At 36.0% G+C, this 21,992-nt stretch overlaps 1 protein-coding gene across 1 annotated transcript in view; it reads left to right on the top strand.

Annotated features, from left to right (window-relative positions):
* The window catches only part of epha4b (eph receptor A4b), a 176,727-nt gene that overhangs the window by 151,419 nt on the left and 3,316 nt on the right, over positions 1-21,992 (top strand). Inside the window, exons 12-16 of the mRNA XM_055203154.2 lie at positions 10,106-10,167; positions 13,415-13,624; positions 16,388-16,537; positions 17,304-17,497; positions 20,612-20,749. Of these exons, the coding sequence (XP_055059129.2) occupies positions 10,106-10,167; positions 13,415-13,624; positions 16,388-16,537; positions 17,304-17,497; positions 20,612-20,749 (754 nt within the window). The remainder of the gene's footprint in view (positions 1-10,105; positions 10,168-13,414; positions 13,625-16,387; positions 16,538-17,303; positions 17,498-20,611; positions 20,750-21,992) is intronic.

Below are 21,992 nucleotides of genomic sequence, written 5' to 3' on the forward strand. Positions count from 1 at the left end.
GCTTTGTCTGATAAAAATATATTTTATTTATATTTTGAAAAGTGAAAGAGTTCAGAATAAAGGTAAATGACATATGAAGGAGAAAGGCACACTCTGTAATGGGCAAAAAAAGGATAAGGAAAGTGTGGGGGTCCTAAATGTAAACATGATATCTTCTCATGTCACGCTCCAAATGAATGTGTGCTGGGGCCTTATATAGTTGTGAATAGTTGCACATATGACTGCAGAGAGAGGTAATTTCACAGATCACAGCTCAAGAGGTCAGTGGCTGCAGGAAAAAAAATAGCAAAAGGAATGGCTGTGAAACCTTTGACCTAACACACTTATCAAAACTCTATGCATTACAATCCTGCAGTTGTAATTGCATCTCACTTTAGCCCAAAGAACATCCTCAAAATGTAAATCTGAAGGGCACCCATTTATTTACATATATGTATTTGGCAGATGCTCTTATTCAAAACGACTTACAGTGCATCACAAGGTCCCTGGGATCGAGCCCAAAACATTTTGCGCTCCTAACACAATGCTCTACCACTGAGCTACAGAAACACTTATTTTACTACAATTCGTGTATCAACGATTTATCAATTTAATCCTTATATTTATCATCAATAAAGTACACAGTAAAAAAGTTTTGTTGGTTCAACTTAAAAAAGGAAGTTACCTGTTTGCCTTAATATTTGAAGTTAATTTAACTTAAAATATTAAGTAAATAAGTACATTTGTAAGTAAATTTGTTGGTTCAACTTAAAAAAGGAAGTTACCTGATTGCTTTAAAATTTTGAGTTAATTAAACTTAAAATATTAAGTAAATAATACACGTAAGTAAAGTTGTTGGTTCAACTTGAAAAAGGAAGTTACCTGATTGCTTTAAAATTTTGAGTTAATTTAACTTAAAATATGAAGTAAATAAATATATTTGTAAGTAAATTTGTTAGTTCAACTCAAAAAAAAAAATAAAGTTACCTTGTTTCCTTAATATTTTAAGTTGAATTAACTCAATTTTTTAAGTAAATTAATACATTTGTAAGTCAATTTGTTTGGTTCAACTTAAAAAAAAAATTACCTTGTTGCCTTAATATTTTAAGTTGAATTAACTCAAAATTTTAAGTAAATAAATACACACAAGTAAATTCGTTGGTTAAACTTACTTAAATAAGTACTTACCTTAATGTATTGGTTCAACTTAAAAAAGTAAGTTACCTGTTTCCCTTAAAATGTTGAGTTAATTTAACTTTAAATTTTAAGTAAATAAATACATTTGTAAGTAAATTTTTAGTTCAACTTAAAAAGAAGAAAGTTACCTGGTTGCCTTAATATTTTAAGTTGAATTAACTCACATTTTTAAGTAAATAAATACATTTGTAAGTAAATTTTTTAGTTCAACTTAAAAAGAAGAAAGTTACCTGGTTGCCTTAATATTTTAAGTTGAATTAACTGCAAGTAAATTAGCAAGTACATTTGCAAGTAAATTAGTAGGCTCAACTAAAAATTCTAAGGCATCTAGGTAAGTTACTGTTTTGAGTTGAATTAGTTAACTCAATTGGTTAACTCAAAAAAGTTGTCAGAAATTGCTGTCAACTTTAAGTTTACAGCAATGAGGAGGGATGCTGTAAAAAACAGAGGTAAGACACCTCTTCGCGCTGATTTGTTAGATCACATGACCATGCTCCTCCCAAACTTAGTTAAAAAACTTCATTTAGTAGTAATAAGTGACTCACAAACAGCAATATTTGTTTAAAAATGGATATTTCCAAAAGTGTTGGACCCCTAATGCTATCATTCAGAGCAGAATCCTGTAGACATATTTTCTTTATACACGCGGTCCAATCAACAGGCTTTTATCAGAACAATGTTTCAAACCCTCCTTCTCGCTTTGATTGCTCCTATTGTTGTGCAGATAGCGTGTACGGTACGACTAAAAGAAAGGTTTGGAAATAGCCCTTTTAATTGCCATCTCGTCATTTGTCAGAAAAGTTGTGATCTCCCAGTATCTCTCATCTCCTCTTTTATGTGCCAACAATCGCCTAATCTGGAAGCATTCAATTTGGAGGAGGCTATCATCTCTTCTCATTTCGTTCTTCCTACCGCAACGTTTTCTCTCTCTCGCCGCATTTAACGAAGTGGCTGCTATTTCGAGAACCCGTTCATTAAACCGCAGTTCCTTTGTTTAGGGGACAATGAAAGTTTAAAGTCTTGCCGAGACTCTTGTGTTAAATTACGTTAACTCTCGAGTTAGATTTAGAGCTGTGGGTCCTCCTTTGGGTCTGTGTGCTTTTCCTGCAACGAGGACTTGGAAAGCAACTCAGTGCTAAGTACATTATGTGTCATTTAGTTAAAGCACCATTAGGAAAATCAATAAGATTGTAAAGTTAAAGAACAGTCTCTTTTGTTCTTTTCTTCATAATCGTATAGCGAACTAACACAGAGCAACCCGTTGGGCCAGCAACCTGGTCAATATGTCTTTGATCCTATAAGTTAGTTGCCCCCCTATATATGCCAAGAATACAGGGAGATACCTACTGTAGATCGGGAATGAAATCTGCAGTTACCAGGGTAACCGCTGCCGAAATCAAACAGCTTTAACGTGGGGTGTAAAATCAATACTCTATTTGCAATAGGGGTTCTCACTCTATAGATGAGCCAGCAGAGAGAACGGGCCAATCTGCTAGCCTGATTTGAGCTTGTTAAGGGATGTCAGTCCTGGGGTCCTGATGGGGGAGGATTGCTGGCCAAATGTATGTGGTTTACCATTATACACACACTAACATATGTTTACACACATGGAGTCAAACTTTACGGCCCACATATGGCCCTACGTCTCTCTCTCTCTCTACACACAATTACACAATCTGTCTGATATCTCTCTTCAAAATGCAACAAAGGTTCGTTTCCATTAAGAACAGGTCTAAACTGAATCACGTGGACATCCCATTACAGAGATGAAGAGTATGTGATATTGATTACCTGGGCCCTGAGTTTCTCAAAGGTATTCATTTTGTCACTAAACTTGTGTTACAAACATGTAGGTCAGAGGAACTCCACTGGGAATAGATTTATCAAGCGATTTTCCCCAGTAAGCACGTATAGAGTTCAAGAGATTCCTTGCAAAACGCCTTTGACGGCAGCATGCTGTGACAGCTTTATATAAGTGGATGTGATTTTTAAGTTTCTGCCCTACATATCAGAACAGAAGCAGACCTGGATTCATGCTGTTGGGTTTTTGCGTTCAGAGTTTGCCAGTTTGTTGATGGTAAATCTATGTTAAATTTATTCACTTGGCTGATGCATTTTGAGAGATAAAAGGTGGGGAACCATTGGATGTTTTTAGATTTAGATTATATTAGTTAGTATATTAGATTAGAATAGTTCTTCTATGGTATCACTGTGAAGAACCTTTTGTAGCACCTTTGTCCACCTTATTTTCAAACGCGGAAGTAAGTATATGATGTATTTTCCTTCTTTGTGCCAAACATCTGTTTCAATAGCCAGCCGGTAGAAAACAGTGTAGTGGGAGCACACATAAAACATGATTAAAACAGTTTTACTACAGATTTACTACACCTGCCATGTATGAACCAATGTGAGGATGAAATGAAGAAGTGGCCTGATACATCTAAAGATATATTCAATCATATCATGTTGTTGCTCGGGGGTGCAGGTCTTCAATGCGCAAATAGCACAGAGATATACCAGTATCTTTACAATGGGAAAGTCAGTCGAGTGTTTGTACATGGAATAGACCAAGACTTTGTGTTTTTAACCTTTTCAGGCAATAGTTTGAAATGTCACAACTGTCCCTGGAAATCTTTCGACACGTCGAGCTTCACGCGATCTGACAATCAGCAGCATATTTCTCATTCAACACATTGCAATTTATTTGAACAAACCATAATAAACATATTAAACTATTATTACATCTATTCAGTATTGTTTTCAATTTATGAAAATATTATTATGCAGATAAGACATGAGATTATGAAATTATTTGCTTATTAATTTTTTTTCATTTAAAACATAACAAAAGTATGTGCAAACACATTATGAACTTTTATAAATATAAACTAAGCAGTTTATGTCGTGTATATTCTTTACTGTAATCGCATTTTGTAATAATATATAGTAGCAGAATAAATAAATCAGCTAAATTAGCATATTTTTATCAGCATAATATTATTTGGTTTTGAACAATAATTGTATTTATTGTTCACTGGCAGTTTCTATAAAAGGTTTTACTGGATGGATGTGTGGATACAGATAAAGGATATACATGCGCCACATACACATTCAGCTCTTGTGCATGTATTATGGTTTAACTCTTTCACCGCCAGCGTTTTTAAAAAAAAGTTGCCAGCCAGCGCTAGCGTTTTTCATGATTTTCACAAAAGTTTAATGCCTTCCAGAAAATGTTCTTCTTTAAAAATGTAAACATACAATATATCAAATGAAAGAACAGACCCTCTGCTTTCAAACAAAATAAAACATTTCATCCTACCTTCAGTGGTTCTTTTGTAATCAGCTTTTGAATATGGGTAGGTTTCTGCAAAAACACCACATTTTGAGCAAAAAGCAGAGATAATTCCATTTTTGTGACGGACTTTTCATAGAGATCCCATTCAGAGCGATCTTTAAAACAGACACAGACATGCAGCAGCTTGCCATAGGGAAATACTTCTGGGTTTAAAATGTTGCGGAAGGGATGGTGGATAATAGCGGTATTGGGGAAAGCCGGAAATACTCGTCATTGGCGGGGAAGCGTTTTCTCTTGATTGACGAGATATCTCGTCAATGGCGGCGAAAGAGTTAAACAAATGTTTTATACAGATTTACAGCATTTACCAACTAGGCCTGAATACCTCTGACATCAACCAGAAATGTTTGAAAGACTCGCTCACAATGCAATGCTAACAGGAGTTAACTTACAGGCTGTAAGTCTAAAGCGGGAGGAATTATGATAATGTCGGTCTTCTCTACATCACCAATCCCAGAAAGTAAACTGTTGCCTACAATCCTTGTGTTTGTTGTAGTCCAAGAAAAGTGATTTACGTTGGAGATGATAACTCGCGTCATCGTTTACTTTGAAGTGTGTACCTTTTGCATATCGTTAACATGTACTAATACACACTTACACACCAAAGGAAATGTAAAATGGTGAATCGAATAATTGGTGCTCTTTAATGCTATTTATTTGATATTTATGGGAACAAAAGTGCACACATACATGTAAAATCAGTACTTTTTTAGAATTTTTTTTGTGGTGATTTTGGTCACTATAACCATGATGTAAAAATGTCATACTGTCAGTTCTACACCTTTATTTTTAGGAGTGATTGTGAAAGTCTTTTTTTGCCATTCAGGGTTTACGAAGGGTTATCTTTTTGGAAATATACTAGAAAGAACAGGTCTTGAGGGGGAAATCACAGAGATATGACTGCCCTCTTCATAAGACATGTGATGCTAATACAGGAAGCTTTCAATGAGTTCCATTGTACACTTTTCAGATAGCGAGTGGACCGCCAGACAGAGATGCTATTCGTCCTTTTGCTGTTGTGCAGTAACCTTTTGTATCTCATCAGGAAAATTTGCTATGTCAGATGTCCGGATGATAGCCTGATAATGCATGAATTAGAGGGGAAATTAAAAAAGCCACTCAGGGTTGCCAGAGATTAATGTCAAGAGACAATCTTGCATTCAGGGTTGTGTTGTAAAGAGCTCATAATAGGAAGTGTTTTATTAGGCTGAAGTAATCATGGGCATAGGTTGAGATTAGCTCTTAAAAGCATGCACAAAATCAGCACTAGATAACCTTTTAAAACATTTAACAGGGCAGGGATTTCATAGAAGCATTTAAGTATGAATATGCACTGTTAAATTTAAAGGTGCTACAAAAGGGTTTTAACAATGACGTCGAAGAAGAACTATTTTTGGTTCCCAAAAGAACCATTCAGTCAAAGGCTTTTAAAAGAACCATGTCTTGCATTTTTTATTTAAACAGAAAGGTTCTTTGGATGATAAGGGTTCTTTATGGAACCATACAGCAGAAAATGGTTCTTCTATGGCAGATGTGAGAGTTTAACAGGTTTGGGTTGGTGATGGTAGCGATTTTATTATTTGTTAAAAAAAAGGTTAAAAAGTCTCTGTAAGTCATTTCAGAGGAATGTTTCTAAACACATAGTTAAACATTTATTGCTGAAACACATTACAAAGACTGAAAACTATGTAGTACTTAAATGTGGAGTTACACCATGTTTTCTAATCCTGTGTTTAGGATTATTTGGGCACCGAGCATGGCCCCACCCTTAAAGGGACACTCCACTCTTTTTTGAAAATATGCTAATTTTCCAGCTCCCCTAGAGTTAAACATTCGATTCCCACCGTTTTGGAATCCATTCAGCCGATCTCCGGGTCTGGCGGTACCGCTTTTGGCATGGCTTAGCGTAATCCATTAAATCTGATTAGACCATTAGCATTGCACTAAAAAAAGCCTAAGGGTTTCGATAATTTTCCTATTTAAAACTTGACTCTTCTGTAGTTGCATCGTGTACTAAGACTGACAGAAAATTAAAAGTTGCAATTTTCTAAGTCGATATGGCTAGGAACTATACTCTCGTAATAATTAAGGACTTTGCCGTAACATGGCTGCAGGAGGCGCAATGATTTTACGCAGTGCCAAAAAATAGTCCCCTCCATTGAAAGTTACCAAGGGGACTATTTCAAAGTCCTTGATTATTCGCCAGAACGAGAGTATAGTTTCTAGCCATATCGGCCTAGAAAATCGCAACTTTTAATTTTTCGTCGTCTTGTTACACGATGTAACTACAGAAGAGTAACAAAAAATATCGAAACTCTTTGGTTATTTTTTAGCGCGATGCTAATGGTCTAATCAGATTCAATGAATTGTGCTAAGCTATGCTAAAAGTGGTACCGCCAGACCCGGATATCAGCTGAATGGATTCCAAAAACGGTAAAACTCAAATGTTTAACTCTAGGGGAGCTGGAAAATTAGCATATTTTCAAAAAAGTGGAGTGTCCCTTTAACACAATCACGAGTATCCATTCAGGGTGTAGCGGTATTTAAAAGTTAAACAGCTTTCCCGCAATTTTGCGGGTTTCAGCGTCGACAGTGTACACACCCCCAGGGTTTGAGACAGACAATCCTGCCTTCAAACCTTTCCCAAGATTTTGATAACACATTTTATTTATTTGGAACTTTTAATCATTCAAATTTGGCTGGGTAGTTAATATCACATTTTCCTGTGGATTTGGTATTTTTTATCACAAATCCGAACCCGTTAAACTCTCACATCTGCCTCCTCAGTGTATATCTACACGTACATCTGAGGTTTCCCGGATCTACGCTCCGTCTCTGGGCAGCGCTCTAGGCTGTTACTCTGAGGTCCGAGCTCTGGGTGGCTGCTGTAAGCCTCCCTGATCAAATCCACCACCTCGACCGCCCGCTCATTCAGGATCAATGCAGTCTTTCTGATTAAGCGCTAACACTCACACATTCACATTTCACACACACACACACACAGGCGGTGACATCAGATGGCCACCCGTCGCTGTACCATTCCCAGAACGTAGTGTGGCACGACCCGCTCTCCCTCTCGCCGGCTGACAGCTACATTAGTCTGCTACAGAAAAGTAAAAGGGAATTGGATTTTTTTCCTTTTTCGGACTAGACACGGTGGGTTAGGTTTGGGGGTGTCGGGGAAGGCATTTATCTTAGTGAGATAGTGATTTAATTTTAGGTGATGTATAACCGGGCCGGTTGCCGTGGTGATGCTCCGAGGGGCAATCAGACCAGTTTTTCGCAGATACATACAGACACGCACGTACGGTGTACACACGTACGCCTCTCACGTCTCCTGACTACAGCAGATATATTTCAGTATTCCAGAGTGGAGACGTAAGGAATATAAGTCATTTATCTGCACAGACACGGCTGCTGTTTACACAGCAGCTCTGAGAAGGCAGCTTACATCAGGCCACAACTGAGCACTTATGTCTCTACAAACACTGATATACTGACAAAGATACCGTTTACCCAGACTGCACTAGTTTATGGGAAAGTACCCAAAGACGTTCATCTTTCTTTCAGCATGGTGTATACAAACAGCATAGCTTGCACTGATGTAGGTCAGCTTGCTTTGTTCTTGTTTATTTTTTTTGTATAAATGATAATGGCAAAACTATTGTTAGTTTACAGGTGTATGATTACCAAAGGAGAAAATGTGAACCTGTCTGTGAAGCCCAGGGTGAAGTTTTTTAATCTAATGATGAGATTAGGAGCCATTGATTTTTATATTAAAAATATAATAATAATTTTATATTGTAAACAGTGGCGGCCGGTGACTTCTTTTTTCGAGGACGCTCGATGCGAAGTTCGTCACAAAATGTATGTAGCCCGTCGTATGTGGTCCGTAATTTCAAAATATGTGTTCGGCGCATCGAGTGATCCTATGTGCATCACATGTTGTCAAAATAAGTGCCTGCTGCAAACGCGTTTAAAGGGTTTATGATAAAAGAGACGCTCGTGTTTGCCAGATACTCACATAATCTCATACGTAATCAAAGTTTACTGTTAAGGGAGTATCTTGTGTGTATTTTGTGAACATAAGCGTCTCTTTTATCATAAACAGTTTTGATGTGTGTGCAGCAGGCTTTTATTTTGACAAAACACGTGATGCACATGGTTCACATGACGCAACAAACACATATTTTGAAAACATGAGCAACACACGACACTACGAACATTCAAGTTTAAAGTATGGGCAAGTATGGTGCATACCAACATTAGACGTGGTTGTTTTCCCCGATTTGGATGTTTCTATTAAATGAAACTAATGTCTGAACTCTGAGACCTTTAACCTCTTGAAAAGCACCCCCACTCTTTCTAAGTGCCAGTCAGCCCCAAAATACAAGTCTTTTGTTTACATGCATACACGTTCGTTCTTATTATTATTTATCCTTATGTTAGCGTATAAAATGCCGTTTCCACACCAGGAAATAAAACGTCACACAAAGATTGTTGGATTCGTTATCTAATTGGCTACATGTTCTGTCTATCAATATTTTCCATGAATTCATTGAAGGAACAAGCGAGTCAGATGACAACGATATTTCTCACGATATTTGACAGCACTGTTTGGATATTATGTATTATACTCCCGCCTACTTTTTAAAACAAAGTTTGAATGCGGTTTTGAATGCGAGTGTACAATGTTACGATGTACATAATCCTCAGATTGTATATTATATTATATTACAAGACGTTCATCCGAAACGATTTTTAAACTTTTAAACTATGTATAGTAATGTTAATATTATTAATGTTTGTAGACAGTAGGCTATTTAGATATTGTTAGCAGCGTTAAAAAAAACTGACGTCATCTCACACCCGAGCTAGTGCGCGTCGAGAGGTTAAGTGATGTATTTAGGTTATGACTCGCCAAGTCAGCAGAAAGTGTTTATTTCATTCCATCCCTTTATTTTAGACATCAGCTTGCTGACGAAGCCTTGGGGGGAGATTGGTGACGACAGGAATACGCCCATTAGTATGTGTGTTTTGTAAGTACTGTACTTAAAAGTCGGTGATGTGCCCCGTTGTCAACGATCTACAGACAACCCCAGTGCATCCTGGGAAGTGAAAAATGGTGGAGATTACAACAAAAGATATGCTTCTCGCTACCTGCCATCCATCACCACTCGTACTTACCTCAACAGGTGCTGAGCCCTCCCATCGGCTCTCATAGACCGTCCTGCACGCCCATCACGACAACAAAGCGCTCTAATTGGTTCTCGGTGGATTAGCCGGGGTTAATTAACTGCTGTCTTTGATAGTGGAAAGCTCTGATGAAGGTCTGTCACGCTGAATAATGGGCTTGCCCGGGAGAATGTGGCCGGGCTGTAGCCTTCTCTCTTTTCCCCTCCATCCCACTGTTTCAGCATATCAGCGATAAAGGATTAATGACGCCATTACCACGATTTATTTCTGTGTGGCGTTGTGTAGAATCATCAATCTTTTGGGACGTTTTATGTTTTTTGCCTTCCATCAAGACTGTGATGGTAAATCTTGTATTCTCTGTCTTTTTGCTTTCTACAGGCAAGCCGGTGATGATTATTACAGAGTATATGGAGAACGGATCCTTGGATACTTTCCTAAAGGTGAGGAAAGCAAAAACGTCCATTGCACCAGTCCACACCGATGTTCACGTACCATTTAAGGTGATACCTTACATTTAATTACTTACACCCAATAAATGAACATCGCTCAAGGGTAGAAACTGCGGACACCTCCCTGAAAGTCTATTACTGGAGGGAAATTAAGCATGGAATTGTTGCCTGGCGGAGACAGCAGATTCAGGTAGCACACAGTCCTTTAGGGTTTTTACTTTTGCTGTGTGCTGTACAGTGAGCGTGACGGAGTTAGCAATTTTAAAGTTGCTTTTTAGACTTTTTTCTGTTTATAAATAGTTTTGTTTAAGTTTCTTAATTCAACAAAAATAAACACAACAACACAAATTGTAACTTGCTTGGGGATATATATTTGAGGAAGAGTTTGGTTCCAAAACGCGATAAACGCCATTAAAAAAAAAATGTTACTGGAAAAATAAGTATCGTAATATGTCGGTATAAAAATGTAAATTCTTAATTTTACGGAAAATCCGATATTCTGTTATCTTTTCTCCCTTTTTTCCCAAAACGCGATAAACGGCAGTCCTCCTTTTCTGCAGAATGCCATAAATCCGCTTAACCAAACGTGTATTTATTGCATTTTGCAGAAAAATAATATGTTTTTTATAATAAATCTTTGAACATCAAATTATGATTTTTAATGTTACTATAACCTAAAGATGCTATGTGAAAGTTTGTAACAGAAAATAGTGGTTTTCTCATCCAGACACTTTCTTAGTATAGAAAACAAATGTTTGTTTATTTTTGTTGTTGGTCATATTTTCAGCTTATTTTCAACCAATTTTCAACCAAGCCGTTTCTGTTTACAGAATAAATAGTTGTTTTAATAAACTAAAATAACCTCACGTGTGCATGCGAATGTGTGCCGAACGTGTTTCTCTGGGGCAGGAAGTGAATGAATGAACTTGGTAGATTTATGATGAGGTTCCGCTTGCTCTGCCACGTCGCCATAACGTCTTTGCGATCCTTGCTAATTCATTACTGCCTTTGTCACCCTGTGGATCGGACCATGAAATTTTATTACACATAGCACAGATATATTCTCCTTTAAGTCTGGACTTGTTTTAATTGCCTACACTTTGAGAAAATGAAATGAAATCTGACAACCCCCACCCCTAAGAAAAAACCCTGTCCGAGTCTTTCGATCTCTCTGCAGCGCACATAATGAATGCCATAAATACCCCCTTAGCCCACATAAAGAGCTAATATAATTACGGGGTCCGTTTTATGGCTAATAGCTCATAGTTCGGCCACCCAGCTACATGTGTTTAATTAGAGGACTGATCAGTGAACTATCACTTACTAGTACAAAAACAAAACATTTCTCTCCATCTCTGGATCTGTCTTTCGCTCTGCTCTTACTGTAAGTAGGAGAGCTTCTGTCGTTAGATTGATAACATCCAGTTGATCGGACCGGGCAATCAATCAGCGGGCACATTTCACAAAACACAGCATAATTAACTTATCCACTATATGATGCATGAAATACAAGTGCATGTTTCAGATTGATGTTGCTCGGAGGGACAAAAGTGGGGTTTTAACAAGATTAGAGTACTGCACTGATATGGAGATTAAGACATTGGGCTAATTGCTCTTTGGGAAGATTGTTCGTTCAGGCAAAATGGATGTCAGGGATGTTTTGTTATGCCTACAGAAGCACCAAATCCACATGGTTTTACATTAATAACAGCCTGTCAACATGATAGGAATGATGGCAGAAAAAGCTGTTAAAACACAGGTCAAAGTCTTTTAAAATAATGAATTGTAAGGGTAAATCCATTGCAGCTGTGTAAATGGGGTGGATAAAAAGCATAAAGTTTAAATAACGCTAATGTATAAAAGAAGAAAAAAATGAAGAAAACTTAAAGCTCCAACTGAGCAACATTATTCACTTTAGATACAGAATTAGTTTGAATAAAGTGAAATATATTTCTTGGCTCTGATCAGTTCTTTAATCTTAAAGGTAATGTGCATAATTTCTTCATCATTACTTCTGAAAATATTTTCTTGTTGTTTAGAAAAAGATCTACACTGTAAAAAATAATTTGTTGTTTCAACTTAAAACATTAATGGGCGATTTCCTGGACAGGGATTAGACTAGTCTTAGACTAAAATAAATGTAAGAGCTGTCCAAACTGAAAACAACTTGCACTGACATATCTTAAAATACATTCGTGCCCTTTGTTTTGCCTGAAAATGCACACCAGTAATGTTTTAGTAAGGCATGTTTGTTAAAACTAGTTAAATTTCCTAATTAAACTAAGGCCCAGTCCTGGCTTAAGCTAATCCCTGTTTCAAGGAAAACCACCCCTATGTGTTCGTGCTGCCTTAAAATTTTGTGTTAATTCAACTTAACAATATTAGTTAATGCAAAAAATATGTTTTATGTGAATTAACTGAAAATTTGTAGGCAGCGCAAATACTTAATTAATAATAATTAAAAATAAATATTTTACAGTGTTTTTTAAGTGTCTAATAGTATGAAAAAATATATACTGTAGTCAATGCCAGAACCATATTGAGCAAAATATAGTTTGTCATACACTGTAAAAAGTGAAAAGTTGGATCAACTTAAAAAGTGTAAAAAGTTTCTTCAACTTAAATTTTTCATCATGAAAATCAGACTTTTTTATGTGTAAGTGCTATAATTGTGGTCCCCAGTGCTTCTATCAATCTAGCAAACATAAAAAAGGAAAACCCAGTAACTTACTTTTGGTAAACCATTCTCTGTAAGCCTGTGAAAAAAATGGGTAATTGAAATTAGGCTCCCCTTGTGATGTCAGAGGCGGATAATACTGCAACTTAATCTACACTATCCAACCACGGCACTGCCATTTAGTGCAGAGATCAGCTCATTTGCATTTAAAAGGACACACCCAAAAAAGACACATTTTTGCTCACACCTACAAAGTTGCAATTTTATATGTTATAATAAATTATCTATGTGGTATTTTACACTAGAACTTTACGTACGTACTCTGGGGACACCAAAGATTTATTTGACATCTGAAAAAAGTCTTGTGAAATGTCTCCTTTAAAGTTTTTTTCACTTAAACATATAAATTGAAACTTATATGTTTATACTTGAAGTAATTTTTTAAGTTGATCCAACTTTTACTTTTTACAGTGTGAAAAGGATCCTGCCTTTTATGTGGCCTTGTTTTAACATTCCACTTGTTAGCACTACAGAACATGCAATCTCTGTGTCTTTTCCTAGAAACACGATGGGCAATTCACGATCATTCAGCTGGTAGGAATGATGCGTGGTATCGCATCAGGCATGAAGTATCTGTCGGACATGAGCTACGTCCACCGTGACCTGGCGGCACGCAACATCCTGGTCAACAGCAACCTGGTGTGTAAGGTGTCAGACTTTGGCCTGTCGCGAGTGTTAGAGGACGACCCTGAAGCTGCTTATACCACACGGGTAAATTGCTTTTCCATTTATATGAGGTGTTCTTGGTTGTCAAATTGGTATTGGCACCATCAATGCTATTCACTTGGAATACAGATAAACCTTGATCTGGTGTCTCTGAATAAAAATGTCTGCCGAATGCAAAAATGTGTATGATGGTTTGCAATAAATATTACAAAAACAGAAATTTGTAACTAATTCGAAATTTGTACGAACTAAATTATAAATGTACACTGAAAAAAATGGTTCAATCAATTTACTCAATTTTTTTAGGTAAGTTTATTTAAAATTCTTTCTTTCTTTTTTTAATGTAGCTTAAATAAATTGATTGCAACCACTTACTTAAAAAAAATAGTAAATTGAATGAATTATTTTTTTCAGTGTACGATTATTAGAAAAAAGCAATAACAAAGCTCCATCCGTAAGCCCAGTGTCACTGAGGCGAAAGTAGATTGTACGCATTCATACAAATTTGCCGCCTTGTAAAATAGTTATGAATTGCCATGAGATTGTGTCTCTTTTTATCTAGTTTTCATTATCGTCTCATCTCATTTCAACTAAAATTACTAGTCCTTAAATAATAAAAGTCACCTAACGTATCTAATCTAAATGTAAAATGTCTCTGATGTGTTCGAAAGTGTTTAATTGGGTAAAACAAATGAGAAAAGAAAAAGACGGATCGAAAGAGACTCGAGTTGACTTTTCACTCAGGGGTCAGTTTTTCTCTCCACCCAGTGTATTAATTACATCCTTTTCTGACTGGACAACAACCTCCAAACCTCCTACGCTGCCCTACCCTTTTTTAGCTCTCTCAGCTTTGTAATTGGCGAGCACCCTGTGGATGTGTATCAAGGCCAAGGGCGAGACGGGGCGTAAGGGTGCGTCTGCAAAGTCATTAGTGTCCACTCAGGTGGACAAAACGTAGACTCAGCAGGAGAATCTGTTGTCACATGCAAACAGGGGAGGGCAGTACCTCTACAACCCTGTACGGACACCCCTGCCGATTGCTTTTCATATCGTGTTCAAACGTGCGTGTGTGCCTGAGGAGAATGTGTGTTGAGCGCAGGGAGAGAGTCTTAAAACAAAAGTGGCTCTGACATTCAACGCCCCTTTCCCAGTTCCTTAAAGGGCTGAAATGGCATCAAGATAAAAACCCTGCAGGCCACGCGAGGCAACCATTTATGTTGCGTGACTTTATATAATTAAAAAACTGTAAAGATTGCTTTTTGAAATTCTCTTTGAATGATTTTACCCCATGGGCCCGAGTTTGGCTTTTTGGCACTCCTCTCACGTATGTCTATATAGAGTACAGCCGGTTTGTCTTTTGTTTGACTTTGACTTTGCAGAAATTAACTACCAGCGACTGCAGCTATTTAAAAAGACATTTAGGGAAATATAGACTTCACCATAGGGGTGAAAGAGAAAGGAACAAAAACAGCCTTTGGATCGTCATTCTGTGTATCTACAAGAGAGATGTCGCAGAACAGCAGTTGGTATAGCAGTCTAGTATTTCTGCTGGAAAAACAAAGCAAAAATGTTAAGCCATCCTTAGGAAGTTCTTGGGCTGGTTAAGGCAGGTTTACGCTTACATCTATGCATTTGGAAAATGGTTCAGTGACAAAAACGGTTTGGCAAAAATCTTTGCAAAAAATTTTTTATAAGCATGCATCAGGTTTATTTCAATGCACATAGTGTACTTGTATTAATTTTATGCAATAAAAAATTACATTTGCACCATTTTTATGAAAGTTAAGACTGAATGGACCTGAAGATGTCAAATTGTGTAACCGCAAATTGCGCCAAAGAACAAGAAATATTAAATATTTTATACACCTTGATGGCATGTAAGCATAATCATCAAAAAAAATATATTAATGATAATTTTAAAATATAATTTTATTCGTTATTTTTAAATGTAAATTTTTATGCGGTTTTTGTAATATTTGTCCTCCTGACATATGCTGAAAACAGGTTTGTTTTCTAAATAATCTTTGACAAATGATACATAAAAATGCATGTAAAAAAATCATATTACACTAAACTAGATGCTTATATTTTATTCCACTTTTTTTTAAAGAATATTTTTTTATTTTTCTTTAAAAAAAATACTAGTTACACCAATTGACACAGACCAGTTACACCGCATTGACATTTTTGCAATTATCCCCCAAATATTCTTTTAAAATGAAATCAAACCAGAAATTTTAGACTTGATCCTCAAAAAAGAGAATGTATTCAAGTAATCAGCAAAATTATTTAGAAATTTTAACCCTTTTACATTTAATTGAACCATACGGACACAAAATAATTAATGTCAGGTCATTGACCCAGATGCTTTTATCGACTTTTATCGAAAGCGACTTGCATTTAAACCTATAACCAGACCAGTTAAACCATTAAAACCAGCAAACAACCTTGTCAAAAAATGTAACGTGATTAATTGCATACAAAATAAAAGTTTGTTTTTGCATAATATATGTGTGTGCACTGTGTGTAATTATTTTGTATATAAATACACATGCATGTATTTAAAAAAAATACTTAAATTTATATGTGAGTATATATATATATATATATATATATATATATATATATATATATATATATATATATATATATATATATATATATATATATATTAGAATTATGCAAACACAAACTTTTATTTTGTATGCGATTAAACTTTTGACAGCCCTAGTTGATATCTGTGTTAGCAATGATTTTAATCATTTTTGTTTGTTGTTTATGTACATTCACATTTTTCTTTGTTTTTAGGGTGGAAAAATTCCTATTCGATGGACCTCCCCAGAGGCTATAGCGTACAGAAAGTTCACTTCAGCAAGTGACGTTTGGAGTTACGGCATTGTCATGTGGGAGGTTATCTCATACGGAGAGCGGCCTTACTGGGAGATGTCTAATCAAGACGTAAGTGTCTTTGAGAAAATGGAAACACATATGTTCTCATGTGTATTGTTTAAATTGAAATCTGTTCCACTAATATCTCATATCTCCACTAATATCATTTCCACTGAATCCTCTCGGGGGGGCAAAGCCTCACAGTCCCGAGCAGCGTGTCCTTGCAAATAATTGGTAAAATCTTTGTATGTATAGGAACTGCTCAGATGACAATGATTTTTAGGAGCCTCGTAAAACGAGAGTCGTCCAGCTGCCGCTGTCTTCAATTCAAGACAGTAAAAACACACTTCTGCTCTCATGGCAGTATTTTGCTAATGGTTTCTGACTTCTCCTTTATTCTCATAGGAGAAAATGTTGGAAAAATTGTGAAGACCTTTAGGGCACCTCTGTAAATGACGAAGATTTAGAGCGTCTGTGCTCGTGCTGAAACAAAGAAATCAGTGTTAAAGAGCAAAGATTCCTGTCGGAAATAAAAATAGATCATTTGATTTAAAAACAGCAAGTGGCGGAGAACAGATGCTGTTTTACCCATACTGTTGAGTTGTAGTTACACAAAGCAAGCGATTTGTTGTAGCATTGAGTTTTAGTGTGGTCTGCAGAGTTGAGCTTTTTTCAACTTCATGCGTTCGGAGCGCTCCTGCAAAAAAGTGTAGCATGGCTGGTTGAAAATACATGGAGGTGTGCGGCGCGCAGAACGCTCCTGCCCATAGAAAACCATTAAAAAAGATGCATTATGTGTGATTGCCTGCTAAAGCATGTGTTTCTTTGTTTTTAGGTGATAAAGGCTATAGATGAGGGCTACCGGCTGCCCGCTCCGATGGACTGCCCGGTGGTTCTTCACCAGCTCATGCTGGACTGCTGGGAGAAGAGCAGAAGCGAACGGCCCAAATTCGGGCAGATCGTCAACACTCTTGACAAACTGATCCGTAACCCCAATAGCCTGAAAGAGCTGGCCAACAGCTCAGTCTGGTAAGCAATGCACAGTTAACCCTGGGTTCATGGACGACCATTTCAATCTTGGGTTAGGCATTTGAAGGGTTATGATGCCTGGTTCCAGAGCACTTCTTTTGCATGGTACATTGTGAAGAAGTTCATGTGTTGAACTTTGTGAAAACTCTCAGAAATAAAGGTACAAAAGTTGTCACTGGGACAGTGCAGCCCAGTCTCACGGAGTTGCGTATAAATAGCACAAAAGTGTAAAAATCGTGCAATACATACGCCATAATTCCACTTCCTATTAACTTAAACGGTGCATCTTTTTTGTCATTTTATTTATTGTTTTCTCAATTTTTTTTATTTTTTTTACCATTTTCGCTTGGGTTTAGGGTTAGAACAACTTTTTGTTATATAAAAATGACATCCTAACCCAAACCCCAATTCTAACCCCAACTCCAAGCGACCATGGCTTAAATATGGACAAAGACATGGAGAAACCTGTATATTAAATAACCTCATTAAGCATATTAAAACCTCATCTAAAATCTAACCCTAAACCCAAGAGAAAATGGTTTAAAAAACAGAAAAAAATTGAGAAACCAATAAAACGACAAAAAAGATGCACCGTTTAAGTGAATGGGAAGGACTGGCGTATCATATGCACGACAAAGTGGAATATGGCGTATGTATTGCATTATTTTTACACTTCGTGCTATTTATACGCATCTACGTGAGACTGGGTAGGACAGTACCCTTTCAAAATGATACATTTTGAAAAGTATCATAAATGATACTCTTTGTACCCAAAGAGTGCATATTAGTACTTCAAAGGGACATATCGGCAGTTCAAATGTACATATTTGTACCTAAATGGTACATATTAGGACCTTTTTATAAAGGGTACTGCCCCAGTGACCGCTTTGTACCTTTATTTTTGACAGTGAATGAGGAGGGGTTCAAAATGTACATAACAATTAACATTAAGCATTGCATTAGCTGGGCAAAATGTCATGGATCCGATCCAAGGGAACACACATACTGATAAAATGTAAATCTTCTAATGCACTGCAAATCACTTTGGATAAAAGCGTCTACCAAAAGCATAAATGAGTGTTATCCATACAGATTCATAAAATGGGCCACAAATGTAGTGTCTAGCACCAAGGACAGCGGCGGTTAAAACTACATAATTGTCTCTTTTAAACTCACATATAAAACAAATCCCCTACAGCTCAAATAAAACCAGAGAAAATCCAACCTGCCGTTCTCTGTCTGTCCCATTAGCTCCCAAATCTTTCATTTAATGTGAAAACAACAAGATGATAAAATAAACCTAGTGTTACTGATCCATTTCTCTGCAAACATCCATCTCGGGGCTTTGTACGAGCATAAAGACATTGTCGTACAGATAACTTAAATTCCCATTGTAAAACTGATGCAAGATAAACCGCAGATCCCCCCCCCCCCATCACTGGCAGTTTATCAGGAAGGCTGGAATGGATGAGACAGAGTTCAGATTACAGCTGTAAAGCCAGCAAGTCCGAGCCCTTCACGAGATATACGCTTCCACAGCCCCACCACAGTCTGTCCGATCACAACCCGAGCTGCCACTCATTCGACACAGGAGAAAGAGGGCGTTAAATACATCCCGCTTCTGGAGATTGAATTGACCCCTGGTTTTTACTCAAATGGTGCCGTCACTCACAGCAATGTGAACCTGACTTACCCGTCACCAGATACAGAAAGGTAACACAAAGGCTTAAACCAGAGCTGTTTCTTTCATGAAATACCTAGAGGACAGTGTTTTAGTGTGTTTATTACAGATATCCACATTGTCTCAGAGATTTCTTATTTATTTATTTATTTATTTATTTATTTATTTATTTATTTATTTATTTATTTATTTATTTATTAGGGACAACACATTAATCATACATGGAAATGTAAAATGTTCCATATTAAGCCAAGCTTAACCGATTCACATGTTTTTATAGTGCTATATAAATACATTTGCCATTGCCGGTCCCTAGGCAGGTTGATGTTGTTAATAAAATACCAGTCAAACAACAAAAAAAACACACTACAAAAAGTCCTCTAAGCGAACACAAGATATATTGGATAAACTACGGTGCACATAAGGCCGTGGATCACAAACTTGGGTCCCTTGTGGGATCTTGTACCTGAATAAAACCTGAAAGTGTCAGTGACATGGGTCACAATGAAACTGTGTTTCAGTTTTTTCATTTTTCCATTCTGACTTTTATTATTTGCAATGTTTCTAGTTGCATGAAGGTGTTTGCCCAAAAGGCTTGCAGAGGGTTTTGCAGCGAAAGACAGTCTAATTCGTTAAATACCAATGAAATTACTAAAGTGACATTTGTAAAAAGCATTACAATTACTTACTAATAATCTTTTCATTGCCATTTAAGTAACCTAAACATAAGAGTCTGATTAAATAAAAGCTAATTTGCAAATTTTGCAACCGTTAATGAAGGGTCTACTTTGCATTAGCAACATTGACAAACAAGTCATTCATAAGACGACAACTGATGGCACCTGTATTCATAGCAACTAGTTTTTAACTAATTAATCATTTGATTGTTAATCATAAATATCATAAATATATTGTGTGTCAAGGCAGTCATTCATCCAAATGGTATGCAATCCAAAATATCTTGATCAGGCACCAATTAGAGGCCGCATTTCTATGATGTCATCATGTAGACTTCTTACAAAGTATAATAAAAATACAAAATTACAGAACACTAAAGTATTTTGATACAAAATACGAAAGCATTTTCATCAACCCTATCAACTACAAATGACAAAATACTATTTTGTATTTGAAATGCATAACAAAAATACTGCCTATACATGATCCTTAACTGCTGAAGCAAGCTATTTAAAAATAGACACAGATGAGACATTTGTTGACATACAAAGTGCTTCTTTATTAAAGTTATGTGAAGCATAACTTCTGACATTGCTGAGGTCTCTTCTGAAATTAGAGGAGACACGTGCGAGATCATACTCAAGTTAAATCACGTTAAGCCAATTTGCAATGCAAGACAAATCTTTTTCAGATATGAATCAATGCTTTAGCAATGAAACAAGGCACAGTTGATACAAATTAAATTTGGTTTGCAGGGAAGACCCCACCACCCCAGAATTCAGTGTGACTACAGTGGATGAATGGCTAGACGCCATTAATATGGGCCAGTACAAGGACAACTTTGCCACCACGGGCTACGTTTCCTTAGACTCTATACTGTACATCAGCGTAAGGTAAGAACTGCATTCCTCTGCAAATATTATAAGACAACATAACTAGGGCTGCAAAACTAATTGTTTGTAGAATAAAAGTTTTCGTTTACATCATATATGAGTGTGTGCTGTGTATAATAATTATGTATATATAAATACACACACATTCAAGTATGTATTTAAGAAACATTTACATTTATATTATATTTATTTCTATATAATATATACATTTTAAAAAATTATATAAAAATAAAACATTTCTCAAATGAATATATGTATGTGTGTGTGGTTAAATATACAGAATAATTACACACACATATATTATGCAGAAAAACAACACTTTTTTGTATGCGATTAATCGCAATTAATCTTTGCCCAGCACTAGTTTATATATAGATAATTATTATACAAAGTACACAGTCATATATGACTCATATATGAATATATATACACACACAAAAACGTTTATTCTGCAAACTTGATTAGTTGATTAGTCGCGATTAATCGTTTTGCAGCCCTATATGTTATATATGTTACTTTTATTTTGTATGTGATTGATCGCGATTAATCTTTGCGCAGCACTATGCAAGTATACATTTAAGAAATATTTGTGTGTATACACATTTTTATATTTATATATAATTTATATTATATAAAATTATAAATAATTAAAAAGGCAGGATAGGCAGGAATTATCTAAAAAAAAACTTTTTTACAAATTTAAAACAGTCGTGAGAGGTCTACAGACACTCAAGTTTTATACTCTCTTTTTCAGAGTACTTACATTTTACTTATGTATTGGTATATAAAGACAGTTTAGACAAATTTGTAAAAAAAAAGTTTTTTAGATAATTCCTGCCTTTAATATACAATTTTTTTTTTCTTAAAATTATACATGAATGTGTGTGTATTTACATATACATCATTATTATACACACACACACACACATATGATGTAAACAAAAACTTTTATTCTGCAAACGATAAGTCGCAATTAATTGTAACATATTATTTATTAGAGATGCACTGATATATCTTCCAACAAATGTTATCGGTTGATAAAAGTAATTTTACACACTATCAGCCAAATGTTTTAAAACGGCCGATAGTCACAACCGATACATCCTGAATACAATTAATGTTCTTTTTAGGCACATTTTACAGGAATGCTAAGGGGTTAATGGTTATTATATAAATGAATTCCATGAGGTATATCTTTTTTTTATAGTACCTAGACACAGTAGTAGCTAAAAATACCCTTAAA

Source organism: Misgurnus anguillicaudatus, chromosome 2 (genome assembly GCF_027580225.2).
Source record: "Misgurnus anguillicaudatus chromosome 2, ASM2758022v2, whole genome shotgun sequence".
In the NCBI taxonomy this organism is placed as follows: domain Eukaryota; kingdom Metazoa; phylum Chordata; class Actinopteri; order Cypriniformes; family Cobitidae; genus Misgurnus; species Misgurnus anguillicaudatus.